Consider the following 21,825-nt stretch of genomic DNA (forward strand, 5'->3'; position numbering starts at 1 on the left):
GTTTTTAATATAAATATATAATTATGTCACACACACACACACACACATATATATATATATATATATATATATATATATATATATATATATATATATATATATATATATATATGTTCATGTGAGACGGCCTAATTTTGTGAGACCGTGAGACGCAATTTTTAATTTTTTTAAATATTTTTTAGTTAATTCAAGTTCCGAAAATAATATTTAAAAAAAGAATTTTTGGATTTTTTCATTTATTTTGCATTTTAAAATTATTTTTTAGAATATGTACAGTGTAATATTCTATTATAATATTTCACGTACTTTTCAAAATAAATCGGATTTTTTTTCAATTTCTTTTTATTTTTTTTAGTTAATTCAAGTTCCGAAAATAATATTTAAAAAAAGAATTTTTAGATTTTTCCATTTATTTTGCATTTTAAAATTATTTTTTAGAATATGTCAGTGTAATTTCTATTAGAATATTTCACGTATTTAAAAAAAAAACGAGATTTTTTTTATTTTTTTTAATTATTTTTTATTTTTTTAGTTAATTCAAGTTCCAAAAATAATATTTAAAAAAAGAATTTTTGGATTTTTCCATTTAATTTTCATTTTAAAGTTATTTTTAGATTTGGTTTCACGGTCTCACAAAATTAGAATGGTCTCAAATGAACCTGAACATATATATATATATATATATATATATATATATATATATATATATATATATATATATATATATAGAGAGAGAGAGAGAGAGAGAGAGAGAGAAGGAGAGAGAGAGAGAGAGAGAGGTGGGTTTAATTGAGAAAATAAAAAAGGTTGAGAATGGGGAAATCATTCTCAGTCACTCATTTAATTAGCCTCTAAATATAAAGGACACGGTGACAAACTTGTAAATATGATATAATAGCCTTCAATCACAAATACGAACAATTGAAATTCATTCGTTTTTTGCTCTTTCAATCCAACTTTCAATTCTGTTTGAATACGAACATATCTTCAACATCTACGATTAATTATACTCCAAGCATCATTAGAACAACATCATCGATAATCAACAAAGAATTCAATTCGTATTATTCATCAACATCATTCATAAAATAAAACATCGAAATTATGGTTAGAAAAAGATCAAATCATTTTTTGTTTGAAATTTTCATATATTTTTCTACCAATCTGCTATTTTGTAAGATTTAAATAGTCAAAGTATCATATTTATCACATTTTAAAAAAAGTTAACTTATATACACTCCCACTGTTTGATGAAATGCATAAACTAAATTACCACGTTATATTCACATATGAATATGTTTTCTCACCTGAATCAATATATGATTATTAAAACACAAAACAAATATGTAAGTCTGTATGTTATTCATATGTGAATAACATATAAAAATTATATATATATTTCTGAAAACACATTGTAATATTCATATATGAATATACTATACAATATTCACATATGAGTATACCAACTATTATTCATAACTGAATGTACGATCTAATATTCACAAGTGAATATACTATGTATTATTCTCATGTGATATACCATGTAATACTATATAATATTGACATATGAAAATATCATATAATATTCATAAGTGAATATATCATCTAACATTCACAAGTGAATATACTATGTAATATTCACAAGTGAATGCATCGTCTAATATTTAAATATAAATATAATATGTTTAGTATATGTTATATTCATATATGAATGATACATAAATTGTGAAAAAAATTAATCATAGTTTTTATTCATAAGTGAATAACGAATATATTGTATTAAAAACCAGATTCATTTTCATTCACTTATGAATAACGATAACTGAAAATATAAAAAAAAATAAATTTTTTATTTTATCTTAAAACTATATCAATATGGATGTATATTTGTAGAGAATAAAAAATCATGAATTTTGGTATATTTAAAATCATTTTTCGATAAAAATAGTTTCTTAAAAATAAAAATAAAAACGAAAAAACTATGTTTTTGTATATATTAAGATAATGTTTAGCATAGTTTAAGGGAACATGTTTTGTTAGAAAACACATGTGCATTCCTTTCCCATTTCCGTCGGTACGTTGGAGCTTTTTGCGACAAAAATAAATGATTGACTGAGAATGATTCGCCCATTCTCAACCTTTTTTTTCTCAATTGAACCCTCCTATATATATATATATATATATATATATATATATATATATATATATATATATATATATATATATAAGTTCAGGTTCATTTGAAACCATTCTAATTTTGTGAGACCGTAAAACCAAATCTAAAAATAATTTTAAAATGCAAAATAAATGGAAAAATCCAAAAATTCTTTTTTTAAATATTATTTTCGGAACTTGAATTAACTAAAAAAATTTTAAAAAATAAAAAAATAAAAAAAATCTAGTTTTTTTTTTTTTAAAATACGTGAAATATTCTAATAGGATATTACAGTAACATATTCTAAAAAATAATTTTAAAATGCAAAATAAATGGAAAAATCTAAAAATTCTTTTTTTAAATATTATTTTCGGAACTTGAATTAACTAAAAAATAAAAAATAAAAAAAATCCATTTTTTTAAATACGTGAAATATTATATATAAAATAAAAGCTTAAAACCTTCGTGAACAGTATTCTTTCTTCTCTTTCTTCACTGCACACGGGACTCTTACCCTTTTCACTTTCGCCACATATCTTTCCTTACTATTTTCATCTTCTTATATTGAGTTTCGCAAACTTTTCTCTTCTTCTTATCTTCAATTTTGCCGACTCTTTTCTTCTTCTTATCTTCACTATTGCCGACTTTCTTTCTCTTTTCTTATCTTCACTTTTGCCGACTTTCTTTCTCTTTTCTTGCCGTGTTGCTAATTTCTCTTGCAGGCTTGCTTCTTTAGGTATGTTCTGTCCTCCTTTTTTTTAATCCGATGTCTGCACCTTCCACTTCTAGACGTAGTTTTTCTCGCTGTTTAGCTGCGATTTCATCTTTTGAAAAGGGTTAAATTCTTCTATTGCTAACAATGTTTTACTCTTACCTTCTTATGATGACGTCGGGGACTGTACTTTTATTTGTGAATTTTGTGGCGCTCTTTTTTGGTTTGAGGAAAGGGTTATTTATCTGTCACGCCCGAATTGCCCTGCCTATACACGTTGTTGTAAGTCTGCTTCTGTTGTCTTGCCATATCCACTCATACCTCCTGAATTGTTGGTGGCTCTATATGATTATCATCCTTTCATCAACAACATTAGGGCTTATAATAGCATGTTTAGTATGACGTCTTTTGGAGGTAAGGTAGATGATACTATTAATAGCGCTGATGCTCCATGCGTATTCAAAGTTTCGGGTCTGGTTTGTCACTGGATTGGCGCTTTTGATGTTGTTAATGAAAAAGGACCCAGGTTCTTGCAGCTGTATATTGTTGATACAGAGCATGAATTAGATAATAGGTTGTCCGCTTTTAAAGGTAATAATAACAGTTGTTTAGATTCTATTATCGTTCAGGCTCTTATGGATATTTTTAACCTTCATAATGAATATGTTAGGACTTTTAAATGTGCAAGAGATATTGTTGCTGAAAGGGAATTACCCGACTACGCAGTTTGTCTTTTTAATGATGTTCATGATTGTCTGTATGGCCCTCCGGCCCCTGGTAGTTTAGGTTGTATTGTTGTTGGAGAGGATGCGGTTGGTAGTACGTATGACATAGTTGTTCGTTCAAAAACTGGCCCTCCGCGTAGGGTTAGTAAGCTTCATCCCAACTACATGCCATTGCAGTACCCAATTTTATTTCCTTATGGTGAGAATGGTTGGTCTCCATGTTTGAAGCTTTTGAATGAGGTTGGTTCAAAAGCTAGGAACCTCACTATTAATATGTACTACAGCTACCATATACATACAAGGAATGTTGTATATTCTCTTGTATTGAGCTCATGTAGATTGTTCCAGCAATATTTAGTTGATGCCTATGCTTCTATTAAGCTTTCACGTCTTGAATTTTATGAGCAAAATCAAAACCACCTAAGATCAGCATATGTTAGTGGTATTTATGATGCTATATCGCGTGGAGACACTGACAGTAAAAGTATTGGGAAGCGAGTTATGTTGCCTCCCTCTTTTGTTGGCGGTCCAAGGTATATGTACAGTCACTATCAGGACGCTCTTTCTATTTGTAGGGAATATGGAAATCCACAATACTTTATAACTTTTACGTGTAATGTTGGATGGCCAGAAATCAGGAGATATATGGCTATGTATCACCAGGTTGATGTGGCAAGCAGAGTTGAGATAATCTCACGTGTGTTTCGTATGAAAGTCAATGCGTTTATCGCATACTTGAAATCTGATAGCACATTTGGACCTGTCTCAGCATGTAATTTCCTTTCCTTGAAAAAAAAAATTATTACCTACCTTACTTCTATTGTTTGTTTATGCACTTAAAATTTTCCTTATTTCCTTTTACGTTTTATTTAAAGATCTATATACCATCGAGTTTCAAAAAAGAGGCTTACCACATTGTCACACGCTTATATGGATAACAGATTCCCATAAGATAAAGGAACCATCTGCTATCGACAGTTACATTACTGCTGAACTACCGGATCCTGTTTCAGAACCTTTACTATATGAGACTGTTACAAGATGTCTTATACATGACCCGTGTGGTTTGCTCAACAGTAGATCCCCATGTATGAAGGATGGTAAGTGTAAGAAAAGATACCCAAAAAAATTCCGGTCGGATACGATTTTTGATAAGGATGGATATGCCCATTATAAAAGAAATTCCACTGTTGTTCATAAGCTACAAACAGGTGTAGAAATAGACAACAGGTTTGCTGTTCCTTATAACAAAAGGTTATGTTGTCGTTTTAATGCGCATATTAATGTTGAGTATTGCGGGTGGAATATGATGATTAAATATTTGTTCAAATATGTTTCTAAAGGAATGGAGCGTGTTAAGTTTGTTGTTCACAGAGATGTTCATGGTTGTAGATCTTCGGCTTCAGCGGAACCTACTGTGGTTGATGAGATTAAGAATTACATTGATGGGCGTTTTCTGTGTCCTCACGAAGCTGCTTGGCGCATACTTGATTTTCCTATTCATGACCGAGATCCGCCTGTAGTGATACTACCTGTGTATTTGCCAAATATGCAACCTGTGTTTTTTTAAAGAAAACGCTTCTATTAAACAGGTGGTTGATGATCCCAGTTTTGGTAGCAGTTTGTTATTGGGTTGGTTGGAGAACAACAGGTGGGATACAACTGGTCATGATCTTACGTATACTTCATATCCTACCAAGTATTGATGGGACAAATAGGCTAAAGGTTGGAAAAAAAGGAAACGTGTCACTTCCCATGCGTTAGGTAGAATTATCTTTGTTCACCCCTCTACTAGAGAGTTATTTTATTTAAGAATGTTGCTTTGTCATAAAAAAGGATGCATGTCTTATGAAGATGTACGGACTGTTTCCAACACTATCGACCCTGACTTTCGTAGTGCATGTGATTCTTTAGGTCTAATAGGGGAAGATAAAGAGTGGATGGATGCTTTTGCTGAGGCTTCTGAATGGGCTACATCCTCTCAATTACACTCCTTATTTTGTTATCTGCTCCTTTTGTGTGATGTGAATGATCCTATGTCTTTGTGGCTTTTGGGGTGGGAGAAAATGAGTGATGATTTGGTGCATAACATTAAGATGTCAGGTCCAAGTGTTGATGTGACTCTAAGTAATTTTCACATACAGCAACTGGTTTTATATGAATTGGACCATCTCCTCAAATCGTCTACACCCTCAAAATCTATTGTTGACTTCAATTTTCCAAAACCAACAGATGAAACTATTACTATGTTAAGAAATCGGCTTTTTTTAGAAGAAATGACATATGATAAAGAAAGCTTGAAAGCTACTCACCAACAAATGTGGTCATGTCTAAATAATGAACAACGCCACATCTATAGTGTTGTCGAGTCTGCGGAGGCTACAAATGAACAGATGCTGATGTTTGTTTATGGACATGGAGGTACCGGGAAACATTTGTGACAACTCGAACTTTTCATTCAGACAAACCCTAAAAGTCAATCACTTCGATTTATAGGTCAATTACATTATGTAACGCCGGTGTTTCTGGGCTTGCCATTTTTAGCAATGTAATAGTCTAGGTTAACCTTTGTAACCCAAATTTGAAATAACAAGAATGTATTATTTGTGAATTATGTGAATTATGTGTTTATTTTCTTAATTATTATAATTTAATGAATTGAGAATAAAATGAGCGTCAAAATTTAAGTGTAAAATAAACTCGATATCTTTGCATAAAGTTGTAGTGGCTGAAACGAGGTTTCCGAATATATATAGAACGCCCAAATCTGACTTCGTATGAGGAAGTTATGATTTTCTGAAGTTTCGACTTAGTAGTAAGCAGCCCGTATACTCGATTTGAGATCAGCAGTTTTTAGCCGAAACAATCTAAATGAGAATCGAAGATCTCGTTGTTAGTAGCGAAACGATGAAAAGTTAGGCGAGAACGGACGTCGGACGAAAAAGTTATGAATTTATAACGAAGTTTCCTGTCACGGCTTACTAAAAATAAATAATAAAAATAAAGTCAAAATTAGTCGACGGACTCTAAACGAAAGTTGTAGAGCGTAGTCTCACTTACACGTGGATATAATGAACGTCGAAAACGGAGTTCGTATGAAGAAGATATGAATTTTTGAAGTTTATTAAATAATTAAAATATAAATTTAATTAATAAATCCGATATTATCTGAAGGGGAGTCACCGGAGTTATCCGGGGTACGCCCAGCGTACGGCGAAGCGTGACGATCCTCGCACTCGAGTACTCCGATGACGTAAGCACTGACGACTTCCGAGGCGTACGCCCTGCATACTCCAAAGTTACGCCCAGCGTAACCCCGAAGCTCAGCACCTATAAAAGGGCATGCGAGGGCAGCCAATTTCCTTTACAAACTTCTTCCTTTTCTCTCTAGTTTTTGCCTCGATTTGCGTGCCATTTATACCCCGAAGCCCCGGTAATATTACCGAGCCCCGAAGCAAGATCCGAAGCCCCGAGAAGTGATATTTTCGAGCCGAAGCCCTGCCCGCGAGGAGCCCGGTTTTTGTGAAGATCTTCTAGATCTAAAGAGAAACACTACTTCTGCAAGCCGTAGTGCTGCCCGATCATCTTCTGATCAGGTGAGTGTGTAGTCATTTTCTTCTAACATATTATTATGAAGTATTTTATACGAAACACGTGTTACGTGTATACTTTGTTGATTATATGTGTGAATGTATATTCACTTTCTTCTATCTCATAGATCTGATTTATTCTCTATGAAATACGTGTTATGTGTGTATGCCTCATCTGTTATGTGGAAAAAATGTATTGATCGAGCATGCTATACAGGTTTTAAACTTTGTATAAAAATGTATATTTTTATCTACTAATATGTTGGGTAGAACATGGGTAGATAATTGGTGTGTAATAAACAGATGAGAGGCCTCGATGTTGTTGGTGTTATTCTATTCATTCAACAGAGTATGGATGACGACCATGGACTATTCTAGACAGTCCTTTGGAACACTAGCAGGCTCATAACCTGTAGGTGTTGTGAACGACGTGTTCACCGGTGTACTCTATCCCCCTCATGGTTGCCTTTAGGATATTTATTGCTAAGGAAGCCCCCTTTGCAGTAATGTCCGTCCCGATGAAAATCCTAGATTAGGTCCCTTATAATAGATGTTGTTTTAGGTACGTAAACTGAGGATAACAGGAATGGGTAATCGGGTTATTGTTAATTGTTGAATTAAATATAATTATTTATTGTGGGTTGAAAACCCTACATGCTCACCAGGCTCCCAAGCCTGACCCACTCGGTTTATTTGTATTATAGGAAGTGGCGCAAGGGCACAAGATGGATGAATCATCAAGTTGTTTTGTTTACAAGTCTGTATATGTATATATTTGCTGAATGACTTGTAATATTATTGTTTATGCTTTATGGTCTGTATCGGAACATGACATCCCGATTTTTTATTATGAAATGAAACCATATTTCTTTATGAAATGTTTTGATAAAAATCTATTTTATCATGTTTTGTTTTTGGGAACAAATTCCGCATCTCTTTTAAAAATCAAAAGGATTTACTCTGAAAATGTTTAAAAAGCATAAATGAAACCGGTGTTTTCTGGCCGAGATTTTGGGAATGTCACAGTTGGTATCAGAGCATTAGTTTAAGCGAACTAGGAATTTGTAGGATTTCTACACTTAAACTTAGAATGCTAAGTGAAGGTTGTTAGATGTATGTCTGTTATATTTCAGACATGAGCACTAGTTTATTTTAGGAAAGTTACCTAAAATGCTTTTATGTGCTAAATGTTATATGTTGCCATATATGATATTATTTGTTCGGATCTATGGTATGTTGCCGACCGGATCTGGAAACCTTATGTGTGTAGGATTCTAAGTGTATGTCTATGTTATTAGATCTAGCATGTAAACGTTTCGGAGTGATAAGGATGATTTGAATATCTATCATGAATGAGGATCTAATTTCACCTTATTCGGTGTATAGATAAAAAATGGTGAGAACAAGAAGCGGAGTTGGAAACGCGGATGAAAACAGGAATCAACCACCAGTGATTGAGCAAATACCTGTCATAGCAGCAACACCTGAGCCGATAACAATGGTTGGTGTATAAATGATGATTCAAACGATGTTGGATCGTCAGATGGAAGAAACAAGCCGTCTGCTTAGGCAGAATCAGGAAGAATCATCAATTCAAGTGGAAGAGCCCAAGGAGAATGGAGGGCAGTCTGAAGGACGAAACTTTAGTGGGATCGTTGGTCAAGACGACCAACCGGTGGTTAGACACAACAACCAGTATGGAGGAAATGATGGTCGTGGGTGTAAGTATAAGGATTTCATGGCATCAAAACCACCATGTCTATCCGGAAGCCCGACGCCGGTACAAGTTATGGACCGGATCTCCGAAATGGAGACTATGTTTGAAAGTTACGAATGCAGCAACAGGCAGAAGACCGCTCTTGCGATCCCTCTGCTAAAATCTGGCGTGTTGAGTTGGTGGAAGCTGTTAGCTGACTCTATGCCCAAGGGAGAAGCAAGCAAAATGTCTTGGGAAGACTTTGTGGAACAACTAAAACTGCAATAATGCTCGGAGCAAGACCTTCTGGAAATCAGTAATATGTTTTAGAATTTGAAGAAGGGGAAATTGAGCGTTACTGAATACGCTGCAAGTTTCATAGAAAATATGAAGTTTATCCCATATTTGGTACCAACAGAACTCTCTAAGGTCAACAAGTTTGCCCACAGATTACCAGCGGACTACGGTCCAATGGTTAAGCAAGCAACCACATTGAAAGCTGCCATTTGGGCTGCTAGAAATGTTGAGACCCAGATCAGGGAAAAAGGTCTGGAAAGGTCAGAGGTTGGTGAAAAGAGGAAGTTCGAGGGATCTTCAGGTTCCAGCAAGAAAAGTAAATTCTCGAAATCTGGTTCGAGAGGAAGTGGAGGAAAGGTAGAGGCGAAATGGTGCGACAAGTGTACGAAGAAGCATCATGGGAAATGTGACGGGGAAGTGGTCACATGCTTCAAATGTGGAAAGCCAGGGCATTATGCCAACGACTGCACCCTCACCAAGAATGTTTGTTATGGTTGTGGTGAGGAACGACACATCTCGAGAGATTGTCCGAAGAAGAAGGAGGCAACAAAACCCAACATTCCGCCAAAGCCGAAGGCGAGAGCATTCCAGATGACACTGGAAGCTACTAAAGATGAAGCTGATGTCGCTTCAGGTACCTTTCTCGTAAACAAATTGTCTGCCCAAATTTTATTTGATTCTGCAGCCAATTACTCCTTTATATCGCATGAATTTGGTAGAAAACTAGCTTTGCCTGTTGTTAGACTAGATGATGCTTTATTAGTCGAAGTTGCTAGTGGCAAGTTTGTACCTGTTAGCCATCGTATGAAAAACATCTTAATTGACTTAAATGGGAATAAGTTCCACGAGGAATTATTTCCTATAGAAATTAATGGTTTCGACATCGTGTTGGGAATGGATTGGCTTAGCGCCAATGACGCCGAGATATTGTGCAGAAAGAAGATAGTCAAGGTAAACCCACCAGGGAAAGAGACATTTATGGTGTATGGGGACAAACACAGAGTAAGTTCTGGGATCATTTCCCTAATGAAAGCCAGAAAGTGTTTGGCCAAGGGGTGTACATCATATTTAGCATTCGTGATCGATGCTAAGAAGGAAAAGAAGGTGATGCAGAATATTCCTGTCATATGTGATTATCCGGAAGTATTTCCTGAAGATCTTCCTGGATTACCGCCTGATCGGCAAGTAGAATTCCGTATCGACTTGTTACCAGGGACGACGCCAATAGCAAAAGCACCTTACCGACTAGCACCGACAGAGATGAAGGAGTTGATGATGCAACTTCAGGAGTTATTGGACAAAGGTTTCATTAGACCTAGTTCATCGCCCTGGGGAGCTCCGGTGTTATTCGTGATGAAGAAAGATAGAAGTATGAGAATGTGCATCGATTACAGGGAGCTGAACAAGGCAACGATAAAGAATAGATATCCGTTGCCGAGGATTGATAACCTGTTCGATCAACTACAAGGTTCAAGTTATTTTTCAAAGATCGACCTGAGGTAAGGATATCATCAGCTAAAAGTAAGAGAGCAGGATATAGAGAAGACAGCATTCAGAACACGATATGGACACTACGAGTTTTTGGTTATGTCGTTTGGACTAACCAATGCTCCAGCAACATTCATGGATTTAATGAACAAGGTTTGTAATCCGTTCCTTGATAAATCTGTGATAGTGTTCATAGATGACATTCTGATTTACTCAAAAAGCCAAGAGGAGCATGGCAGACACTTGCGAGAAGTGTTGGAAGTCTTGAAGAAGGAGAAGTTGTATGCTAAGTTCTCCAAATGTGATTTTTGGATTCGAGAAGTTCAATTCTTGGGTCACGTGGTCAACTAAGAAGGTATAATGGTTGATCCAGAAAAGATTGAAGCTGTAATGAAGAGGGAACAACCAAAAAGTCCCACGGAGATCCGAAGCTTTTTAGGATTAACCGGATATTACCGAGGGTTTATCCAAGGATTTTCTTCGATCGCTAGTCCATTAACAGCTTTGACCCACAAAGGAGCTACTTATGCTTAGAGTGATAAGAATAAAGAAGCATTCGAGAAACTAAAGAAGAAGCTATGCGAGGCACCGATTCTATCTCTACCCGATGGAGTTGAAGACTTCGATGTTTATAGCGATGCGTCTGGGGTTGGATTGGGTTGTGTTTTGACCCAAAGAGATAAGGTGATCGCATATGCGTCTGGACAGTTGGAAGAGCATGAAAAGAACTACCCGACTCATGATTTGGAGTTGGCAGCGGTAGTTTTCGCTTTGAAAATATGGAGGCATTACCTCTATGGAACAAAGTGCAAATTGTTCACTGATCATAAGAGTCTCCAATATCTCTTTAGTCAAAAGGAATTGAATATGAGACTACGACGTTGGCTAGAGTTACTTAAGGACTACGACTGTGAGATACTTTACCACCCCGGTAAAGCAAATGTTGTTGCTGATGCTCTCTGTCGGAAGGTCAAGAGCGTTAAGAATAGAAGTTGTCTCGACAATTGTGGAAAGTATAAAGAAAGCTCAAAGGTAAGCTTTTGAAAAGAATGACCGAAAAGAGGAACGTTTGGGTAAAACGTTGGTGTTCGATACAAACGGTCATGGACTGAAGGTATTCCAAGATCGGATTTGGGTACCTAAGTCAGGAGGAATAAGAGATCTTTTGATGGAAGAAGCTCACAAAACCATGTACTCCATTCATCCCGGTAGCACAAAGATGTATAGGGACCTGAAATCCTATTACTGGTGGCCGACGATGAAGCTTGATGTTGCGAAGTATGTGGCGGAGTGTGTGACATGTGCAAGAGTCAAGGCACAACATCAGAAACCATACGGGAGTTTACAACCTTTGCCTGTGCCTATGGGTAAGTGGGAAGGCATTGCGATGGATTTTGTCACTAAACTACCCAGAACAAAAAGTGGTCACGACATGATTTGTGCGCATTTCATAACAGTCAATGAGAAATGGTCCATGGAAAAGCTTGCGAATTCTTACGTGAAGGAAATTGTGAGGCTTCAAGGTGTTCCGTTAACAATTGTGTCAGATCGTGACAGTCGTTTCACCTCACGATTTTGGAAAAGTCTACAAGAGGAATTGGGTACCAAGTTGTGTTTAAGTACAGCTTACCATCCGCAGACTGATGGTCAGAGCGAACGGACAATACAAACACTTGAAGATATGCTGAGATCATGTACCCTAGAATTCCAAGGTAATTGGGATGAACATTTACCATTGGTAGAATTTGCCTATAATAATAGTTTCCACTCGAGCATTAAGATGGCACCTTATCAAGCTTTGTACGGGAAGAAGTGTCGTACGCCGTCTTGTTGGCTTGAGGCTGGGGAAAAGCAGTTTATGGGACCAGAGATAGTCCATCAAACTACTGAAAAGTTGAAAATAATTCGGGAGAGAATGTTAGCAGCTCAGGATTGTCAAAAGAGCTATGATGACAAAAAGCGAAGACCGATGACTTTTGAAGTTGGAGATTCGGTTTTGCTTAAATTCTCGCCGTGGAAGAGACTTATAAGATTTGGTAAAAGGGGAAAGTTAAGTCCAAGGTTTATTGGACCGTTTAAAGTTCTTTAGAGAATTGGGAACCAAGCTTACAAGCTCGAACTACCCGAAGAACTGAATAGGATTCATAACACTTTTCATGTGTGTTATTTGAGGAAGTTCACGGGAGAAGTTCCCGACATAATTCCACTTTCGGAGTTAAGAATCGATGAGAACAAAAGGTTGATTGAAGAACCAGAGGCAATCGTTGACCGAAAGACTAAGAAGTTGCGACGTAAGATGGTTGAGTTAGTGCTTGTCCAATGGAAACACACGAATAGGCCGAATCTCACCTGGGAAATAGAGAGTGACATGACGAGTCGCTACCCGCAGTTGTTTGTCGATGTGTGATTCCGGGGACGGAATCATTCTAAGGTGGAGAGAATTGTAATGCCTGTGTTTCTGGGCTTGCCATTTTTTAGCAATGTAATAGTCTAGGTTAACCTTTGTAACCCAAATTTGAAATAATAAGAATGTATTATTTGTGAATTATGTGAATTATGTGATTTATGTGTTTATTTTCTTAATTATTATAATTTAATGAATTAAGAATAAAATGAGCGTCAAAATTTAAGTGTAAAATAAACTCGATATCTTTGCATAAAGTTGTACGGGCCGAAACGAGGTTTCTGAATATATATAGAACGCCCAAATCTGACTTCGTATGAGGAAGTTATGATTTTCTGAAGTTTCGACTTAGCAGTAAGCAGCCCGAATACTCGATTTGAGATCGAGCAGTTTTTAGCCGGAATAATCTAAACGAGAATCGAAGATCTCGTTTTTAGTAGCGAAACGATGAAAAGTTAGGCGAGAACGGACGTCGGACGAAAAAGTTATGAATTTATAATGAAATTTTTCTGTCCCGACCTACTAAAAATAAATAATAAAAATAAAATAAAAACTAGCCGACGGAGTCTAAACGAAAGTTGTAGAGCGTCGTCTCACCTACGCGTGGATATAATGAACGTCGAAAACGGAGTTCGTATGAAGAAGATACGAATTTTTGAAGTTTATTAAATAATTAAAATATAAATTTAATTAATAAATCCGATATTATCCGAAGGGGAGTCACCGGACTTATCCGGGTTACGCCCAACGTACAGCGAAGCGTGACGACCCTCGCACTCGAGTACTCTGATGACGTAAGCGCTGACGACTTCCGAGGCGTACGCCCGGCGTACTCCGAAGTTACGCCCAGCGTAACCCCGAAGCTCAACACCTACAAAAGGGCATGCGAGGGCAGCCAATTTCCTTTACAAACTTCTTCCTTTTCTCTCTAGTTTTTGCCTCGATTTGCGTGCCATTTATACCCCGAAGCCCCGGTAATATTCCCGAGCCCCGAAGCAAGATCCGAAGCCCCGAGGATCCCGAGAAGTGATATTTTTGAGCCGAAGCCCTGCCCGCGAGGAGCCCGGTTTTTGTGAAGATCTTCTAGATCTACGGAGAAACACTACTTCTGCAAGACGTAGTGCTGCCCGATCATCTTCTGATCAGGTGAGTGTGTAGTCATTTTCTTCTAACACATTATTATGAAGTATTTTATACGAAACACGTGTTACGTGTATACTTTGTTGATTATATGTGTGAATGTATATTCACTTTCTTCTATCTCATAGATCTGATTTATTCTCTATGAAATACGTGTTATGTGTGCATGCCTCATCTGTTATGTGGAAAAAATGTATTGATCGAGCATGCTATACAAGTTTTAAACTTTGTATAAAAATGTATATTTTTATCTACTAATATGTTGGGTAGAACATGGGTAGATAATTGGTGTGTAATAAACAGATGAGAGGCCTCGATGTTGTTGGTGTTATTCTAGTCATTCAATAGAGTATGGATGACGACCACAGACTATTCTAGACAGTCCTGTGGAACACTAACAGGCTCATAACATGTAGGTGTTGTGAACGACGTGTTCACCGGTGTACTCTATCCCCCTCATGGTTGCCTTTAGGATATTTATTGCTAAGGAAGCCCATTTGCAGTAATGTCCGTCCCGGTGAAAATCCTAGATTAGGTTCCTTATAATAGATGTTGTTTTAGGGACGTAAAGTGAGGATAACGGGAATGGGTAATCGGGTTATTGTTAATTGTTGAATTAAATATAATTATTTATTGTGGGTTGAAAACCCTACATGCTCACCAGGCTCCCAAGCCTGACCCACTCAGTTTATTTGTATTACAGGAAGTGGCGCAAGGGCATAAGATGGATGAATCATCAAGTTGTTTTGTTTACAAGTCTGTATATGTATATATTTGTTGAATGACTTGTAATGTTATCGTTTATGCTTTATGGTCTGTATCGGAACATGACATCCCAATTTTTGATTATGAAATGAAATCATATTTCTTTATGAAATGTTTTGATAAAAAACTATTTTATCATGTTTTATTTTTGGGAACAAATTCCGCATCTCTTTTAAAAATCAAAAGGATTTACTCTGAAAATGTTTAAAAAGCATAAATGAAACCGGTCTTTTCTGGACGAGATTTTGGGGATGTCAGACATTATTACTTATTTTAGCAAATTTAAAGTTCGTTTGATTATTTTAATATTATTCTTTAAACAAACGGGTGAAAGAAAGTGCAGTCTCGGGTTTTGAAATTTAAAAACCGCAAATAGCTCGTGTCTTAGAAGTTCACGACCAAACTTTTATGTTTGGGTTGAAAAATCTTCCAAAAAACATAAACGCATGCCTTAAGCATGAGTTTACTCCCCAAAAACTAGTCATTTGTGTTTACTCCCCATTTACCAAAAGAGTAAACTCCAAAAATCCTCTCAAGTATCATCCTAGAAATTATTCAAGATCTTCAATCTAGTAAGTGTTTCTAGCCCTTTCAAGTTAGTATATCATTTAATCTAGTGATTGTACATCCTTTAATCCATCCATTTTTGTGTTTTGACTAGTTTTGCAAAAACACCAAGAACACCAATAACACATACTAGTGTTCTTGGACTTTAAGTTCATTTCAAGCTTCCACAATGTAAGTACTTCTATCCTAGAGTCATTTAAAGCTTTCTATACATGTTTATATCAATGAAAAGTCCCAAGAACACCAAGTTAAAGGTGTTCACGGTTTTGGGAGGTCCCAAAACCGTAAACACCAAGAATAGGGCCAAAGTGGTGTGTTAGGGTGTCTAGACGCTTCACAATGCCTTAGGGACTTGTCTAGATTCATCCTTGATGAGTTTATCACACAAAAAGCACCAAAATCATACATTTTTATGTGTTTACGGTTTGGGGATCTCCCAAAACCGTAAACACCCCAAATGATGTGTAAAAGTCCCATAAATGTCCCACAGTTGTTCCTTATGTCTAAATCTAACCTAGACTATTGCCATGTTTGAGCTAAGGACTTGAAAACCAACAAATACCAAACTTATGAGTTTAAGGTAGTAAATTCATGAGTTTAAGGTAGTAAACTCATGAGTTTAAGGTAGTAAACTAATGGAGAAATGGTTCTTAGACCGTAAACTCCATTTAGGAGTGTTTTGATGCCACACAACACTTCCTAAGGCTAAATCATGAAGTAGGAATGTTTGGAATAGCTTAGAAGACTTCAAAACAACAAATGGTCAAAATTTTAGGAGTTTACGACCGTAAACTCAAGGGGTGTTGGTCCTTAGGGAGTAAACTCATTTTAAGAGTGTTCCTTGAGCCCCAATCATACTAGCTTTTCCCTACAACACTTAGATGCACTCCTTAATACTTGTAACACTTACACAAAGTGTTTGTCATGCCTTAGAGTGTCTTGAATTTGTCTATTAGTTGTCTAAAGACTAATTGTTTATATACATATATCGTTATATGTTATTAGGATCTTTGTGCGTGTCTAAGTCTTCACTTGACACCAAGCACTTATCCGACACTTCCTTCCGATCCACTTGCTACAGGTGAGTTCATACCCCTTAATCAATGTTTTAAATGTTTTTAAATGCTTTATGGGGGGATACAAGTAGAATCATGCTACTTATTATATCAATCACATATGATTAATAAGCAGCATTCAAATGATTTACTATTCATTAGCCGTTTTACCAAACAGTTTCCTTCAAATGATTTTCATAAACACTTTATATGTTTAAAACTCCTTATTAAGGTGTACATTTTACTCTGTATGTTTCATTTCAAACTCATTTACAATTGTGTTTCAAACAAATGTTTCTTTATACTTAAATTGTTTTATCAAACCCATGCTTTCAAACCGTTTTATAGATTGACATCAAATCGATCTTTTCTTAGATAATAATTATGTTCAAAGGTTTTATAAAACTTATTTTATGCTTTTATATTATCAATTGCATGCCTATATATGTATAGTTATATAAGAAATGTTTAAAAGACTTAGGAAGGCTATCCACCCTATTTCCTTTTCGCGCTTGAGATGTGGTCTGGTGGGATATCGGGTACCCGTCCGAAGGTCATTTAAATATCAGTTATATATCATGTGTACATATATAGTCATAAAGGTTCTTCCAGTCCATTCAGTACCCTTGGGTAGCAAGGGTATACTTCCATGTTCATACGTACCAGTTACATTACTAGTAAGCTACCATATGGGTAGTTTAGGAAGATACTAGAACTATTATTAGAACGCGATATCATACAACAAGTCAGTTCATTCATGAGTCAATACTTGCTAGATAGATAGAGAACACACATTATAGCTAGTGCACACAGTACATTACTATACTATTACATAGATACATCTACATGAGTACATTTACATGAATACGTTTACATATATACACTTACATGAGTACATATACATAGATACATCTACATGAGTACATTTACATGAATACGTTTACATATATACACTTACATGAGTACATATACATATATACATCTACATGAGTACATTTACATGAATACGTTTACATATATACACTTACATGAGTATATATACATAGATACATCTACATGAGTACATGAGTACACTTACATAAGTACGTTTACATAGATAACATATGATGAATTAATAGTACATTTTATATGTATAGATTCTGTTATATAATCCTCATTCTTATCTTCACTTTGTGATACAATCACATAATCGGCGAGATAGATTGGATTTAATATCCTAGTACCAAAGGATACTTGTGGGATTAACCATCCCTAGAATCTCTGTTAGCTACAGAGGTAAAAGCACATCTACGGATGTCAACGGTTGATACCATTACAGGTATACTTTAAGGGACTGACTATTCCTATACCCAGCTGTTAGCAACAAAGGTAAATGTACATCTACGGATGTCTTCAGTTGGCACTGTTAATTATCCTAGTACAAAAGGATAACACTTAGGTTATTTATATTATTACCTCCATCTTGTGACTCATTCACATAACCAATGAGGTGAATTATTTGAGTATTCTAGTACCAAAGGATACAAATTCTTGTTGGATTAGTGTCTAAGTCCATAATTATTTTGGTATGTACTTGACCCGATGGTGCATGGTCCTTTTGGGTTGCCTTCACCAAAGCAACTTGATAGGATGAATTATGGAGAGAAAGGATTAAATATGATTTATTAATATATTATTAGAATAATATATTAAAGGAGAAATCGTATTGTTTAATTAATATTAGTCAAGAATTAATAAGAATTAAGTTTGTGGCTAAAAGAGATTAGTTAAACTTAAGGGACTGGAATTGTAATTATAAGATAATTGTAATTGGGCTATGGATTACCTTATAATATAAGGTTGGACGAATTCTATGGGGAAGCCCATTAGAAATCGTCCAAGGATTGTTAAGGAAGGAGTCCATGGGTTGCTTAGGGCCTAAGCATCCAAATTAGGGTTTCCTTCTTAGATAACCCTAATAGCCTCACTATTTAAAGGACCCTAAAGCCCTAAAAACGTGGTGAACTTGTTGTCTAGGGTTTCCACACGTTTTGGGCAGCCTCCTTCTCTTCTCCTCTTCATCCTCTTGCTCTTGGTGTTTGTGAACCATTAGAGGAGTGACATTTGTGACTCTAAGCTTTCTAAAGTCAATACAAGAAGGATTTGAGATTGTTATTGCTACATAACAATCAAGGTATGATCTAAACCCTTATTCATATGTTATCTTGATTATCATATACTAGATCTAGGGTTTAAAGTCTTGGATGAATTGCATGTACAATAGAGAAACCTAGATCCAAGCATTAGGGTTTGCATGAGCACATAGGATGTTCTAATGGCTAAAACCCATCAATTCTTATAATAATAATAATAATAATATTAGCACAGTTAAGTCTTGGTAGAAGACTACATTAGAACAGTTAAGTCTTGGTAGAAGACTACATTAGAACAGTTAGGTCTTGGTAAAAGACTGCCTTTTATACTAGTAGGAATCATAGGGATTCTAGGGTTTTTCAAACGTTTACAGTTGTTTTACAAACATTTTCATACTTACACAAAAAAAATTTCAAAACATTTTCAAGTCTTTTATTACATGTCATACAAATACTTACATTTCAAATACACACAAATACTTACATTTCATTCGTATAAATTCTTACATACAAATTAAGACACTAAAATACTTATGATCTCACCAGCTTTAAGCTGATACTCTCTTTCAAAATAACTTGTATCCTCAGGTCAACAATAGACAGGTACCGATGCAAGGTTTAGAGAAGATGGAGCTCGTTCAAGACTCATCTTTCATTTTTTTTATACTTTAGTGTCTATTATAATTTGATAGAACACGTGTATTAAAATTATATTATTAATGCAATGGATGATGTTGTTGCTTGTTTACTACTTTTCGTTGTTGTGATACTGTACATGACGTCCTCCGCCCCAGAACGTTTCCGCCGTTCTTGGTTTTGGGGTGTGACAGATTGGTATCAGAGCATTGTTTATAGTGAATTAAGTATATCAACCCATAAAAGATATACTAACTATAAATACATAGGGATTAAAAATACTCTGACCAAGATTTATACTTTAAATAATAAAATATTTAAGTAAGTATACATGCCTGCATTCATACTAAAATCAGTGTCATTAGGACAGTACAAAAGAATTATGATTGTTGGGCAACACAGGTGGAGTTAGAGACATATGGTCAAAACTGGGAAGATATAGCCTGATCAACTATATTATCCGAGGGTTGGCTAGCATGTGCCTAAGTGTAGTTGTGTGGTTGCAACAAGTCTAAAATCTTACCAACAATACCACAATGAGAACAGTAGAACATAACATTAAACTTAAAATACTATAGGGGTATTTGGTGTTACTATAAGTACTTTATACTTGAGAACTAAAATGGGATCTTCATTACGAAGTTGATAGTTGCTAAGTGGATACACTAAGGCTATATGTAATTAGGATGTTATAGACTTAGAATCTGTGAAAATTTTACTTTACCCCTATTCTGTGTGAATTTGGAGTTAAGGTCACTTATTCGAAGGCCTATCATGTTTTGATTACATATAACTGGTATGCACTTCACAAATGGCGATGTAACTAATGAAGATTTTCTAAATAATTATCTAGATAGTTCGTCTAATGATTATTTTCTTACCCCAATTCTCGCGTAGATAACATGGCTGGACTCCATCCCCAAGGCAACCAGTATCTTCCGAACGAAGTCATTGCTTGTTGGTTTGGACAAGAACCAGAGAATGATCATCCTATCCCTTTGAATGATCACCATGATGAAGACCTTTCGGCCTGCGCTAACTCCGAACCCGAGGTTGAGAACCTACCCCAGGCAGCTCCCGTTCCAATTCCTAGCCCTCGTCCGGCTTTTCATGGCCCGATGCCTAAGTGGGTAGAATGCTTGGAAACATGGAGCCAAGGAAAAAATCAACCCATGCCATTTAATGGCGACCGAAGCTTCTATGACCTGAACAATGGGGGCTCAGCAGACAGAGTCTTGCCAATCTTGGTCCGCAGAGTGGCCCGAAATGAGATTCAAGGCAGGACAGCCCTACATCAAATCACAGAAGTTGTCGCCAATGCGAGAATGCATAGCCTCCGCACCATTCGTCTAGAAGATGCTCGCGAGAGATCTGAGAGAAACCATGAAACCCTGCTACAAGCACTGGCTGAATCACGAGCCGAAGTCATAGAGCTTCGAGTACGCCAGAGGGTGTACGAAAGACACCTTCTTGATGTGGAACACCAGTTGGTTGAACTGAGAGTTCACCAGAGGCATGACCGTCGCCAGTAGTAGATGCTTTACTTTATCTTCCTTGTTTGAAGGAATCGTTTTTCTGTCTTTGCCCGATGTGGCATTTTCTATAAAACTATCTTGTACTGTGAGTACTTCTGGTTAGGTCTTTATGCTGTCAAGGACTATCTTCGATGGATATGATGTAAGACCTCTTTACCAGGTCATTTCCCGAACTTTTACGTCATGAATATCAAAGATTTTGACAGTCGGCTAACTTCTGTGTCATTCTTTATTCAAGTACTCTATCATACTTTCATTGGAGTATATCTGAAACCTGCTTTAGTCAAGTCATTGGACTATAGTAATTTAACTTCGGATACATTTCCAAGTCTCTTTTAGTGGTTGGATCATGTTATTCACAAACCATCGATACCTCGGCTTGAACGACAAACGTCTTCAGACCATTCTATGAACTTACGTCCACTCAGTACTAGGACTGCATCATAGGGATGTAGGTCAACCTTTCGAGAACATAGTCTTACTCTTTACTTGAACAATCGAAGTACATCTAGGGTCAACCAGAATCGCTCACAAAATCCTTATCTTTCGTATTACAGAATCATGTCGTCATTCGGAAACAATCAGCCGAGCAACGAAACCCCTGCCTTTACTATGGACGCCGCTACCTTTCAAACCGCAGTTACAACTGCCGCGATGGCTGCCATAATAGCTGTCCTTGCGCACCGTAGCGCTATCAGCGCAAGCAATGCTGATGTTGTGGTTGAAGATTCCGATCGTAGTATCAATCCAGGAAGTCATCAAACAGTAACAGTCGTAGGCTCGCAAAGCCGAAAAACAAAGAACAAGAAACGAAAGCGTTAAGCCCAGAAAGAACGCAAGAAATCCCAAAGGCTAGTCATGCAACAGCAGCAAGTGGAAACCCCTGCCATCCCCGTACCGAGCAGACCATACGAGGGAAAACTCCCGA

At 36.2% G+C, this 21,825-nt stretch overlaps 1 protein-coding gene across 1 annotated transcript; it reads left to right on the forward strand.

The window, feature by feature from the left end:
- Positions 1 to 3,265: 3,265 nt before the first annotated feature.
- On the forward strand, positions 3,266 to 5,298 carry LOC145096244 (uncharacterized). Its single transcript, XM_079034000.1, has 4 exons — positions 3,266 to 4,125; positions 4,168 to 4,364; positions 4,468 to 5,111; positions 5,185 to 5,298. The coding sequence occupies exons 1-4, from the start codon at positions 3,266 to 3,268 to the stop codon at positions 5,296 to 5,298; spliced, it is 1,815 nt and encodes a 604-aa protein (XP_078890126.1).
- Positions 5,299 to 21,825: the final 16,527 nt, after the last annotated feature.

Source organism: Lactuca serriola, chromosome 3, assembly GCF_051521515.1.
Source record: "Lactuca serriola cultivar US96UC23 chromosome 3, Lser_US96UC23_V15, whole genome shotgun sequence".
Lineage (NCBI taxonomy): Eukaryota > Viridiplantae > Streptophyta > Magnoliopsida > Asterales > Asteraceae > Lactuca > Lactuca serriola.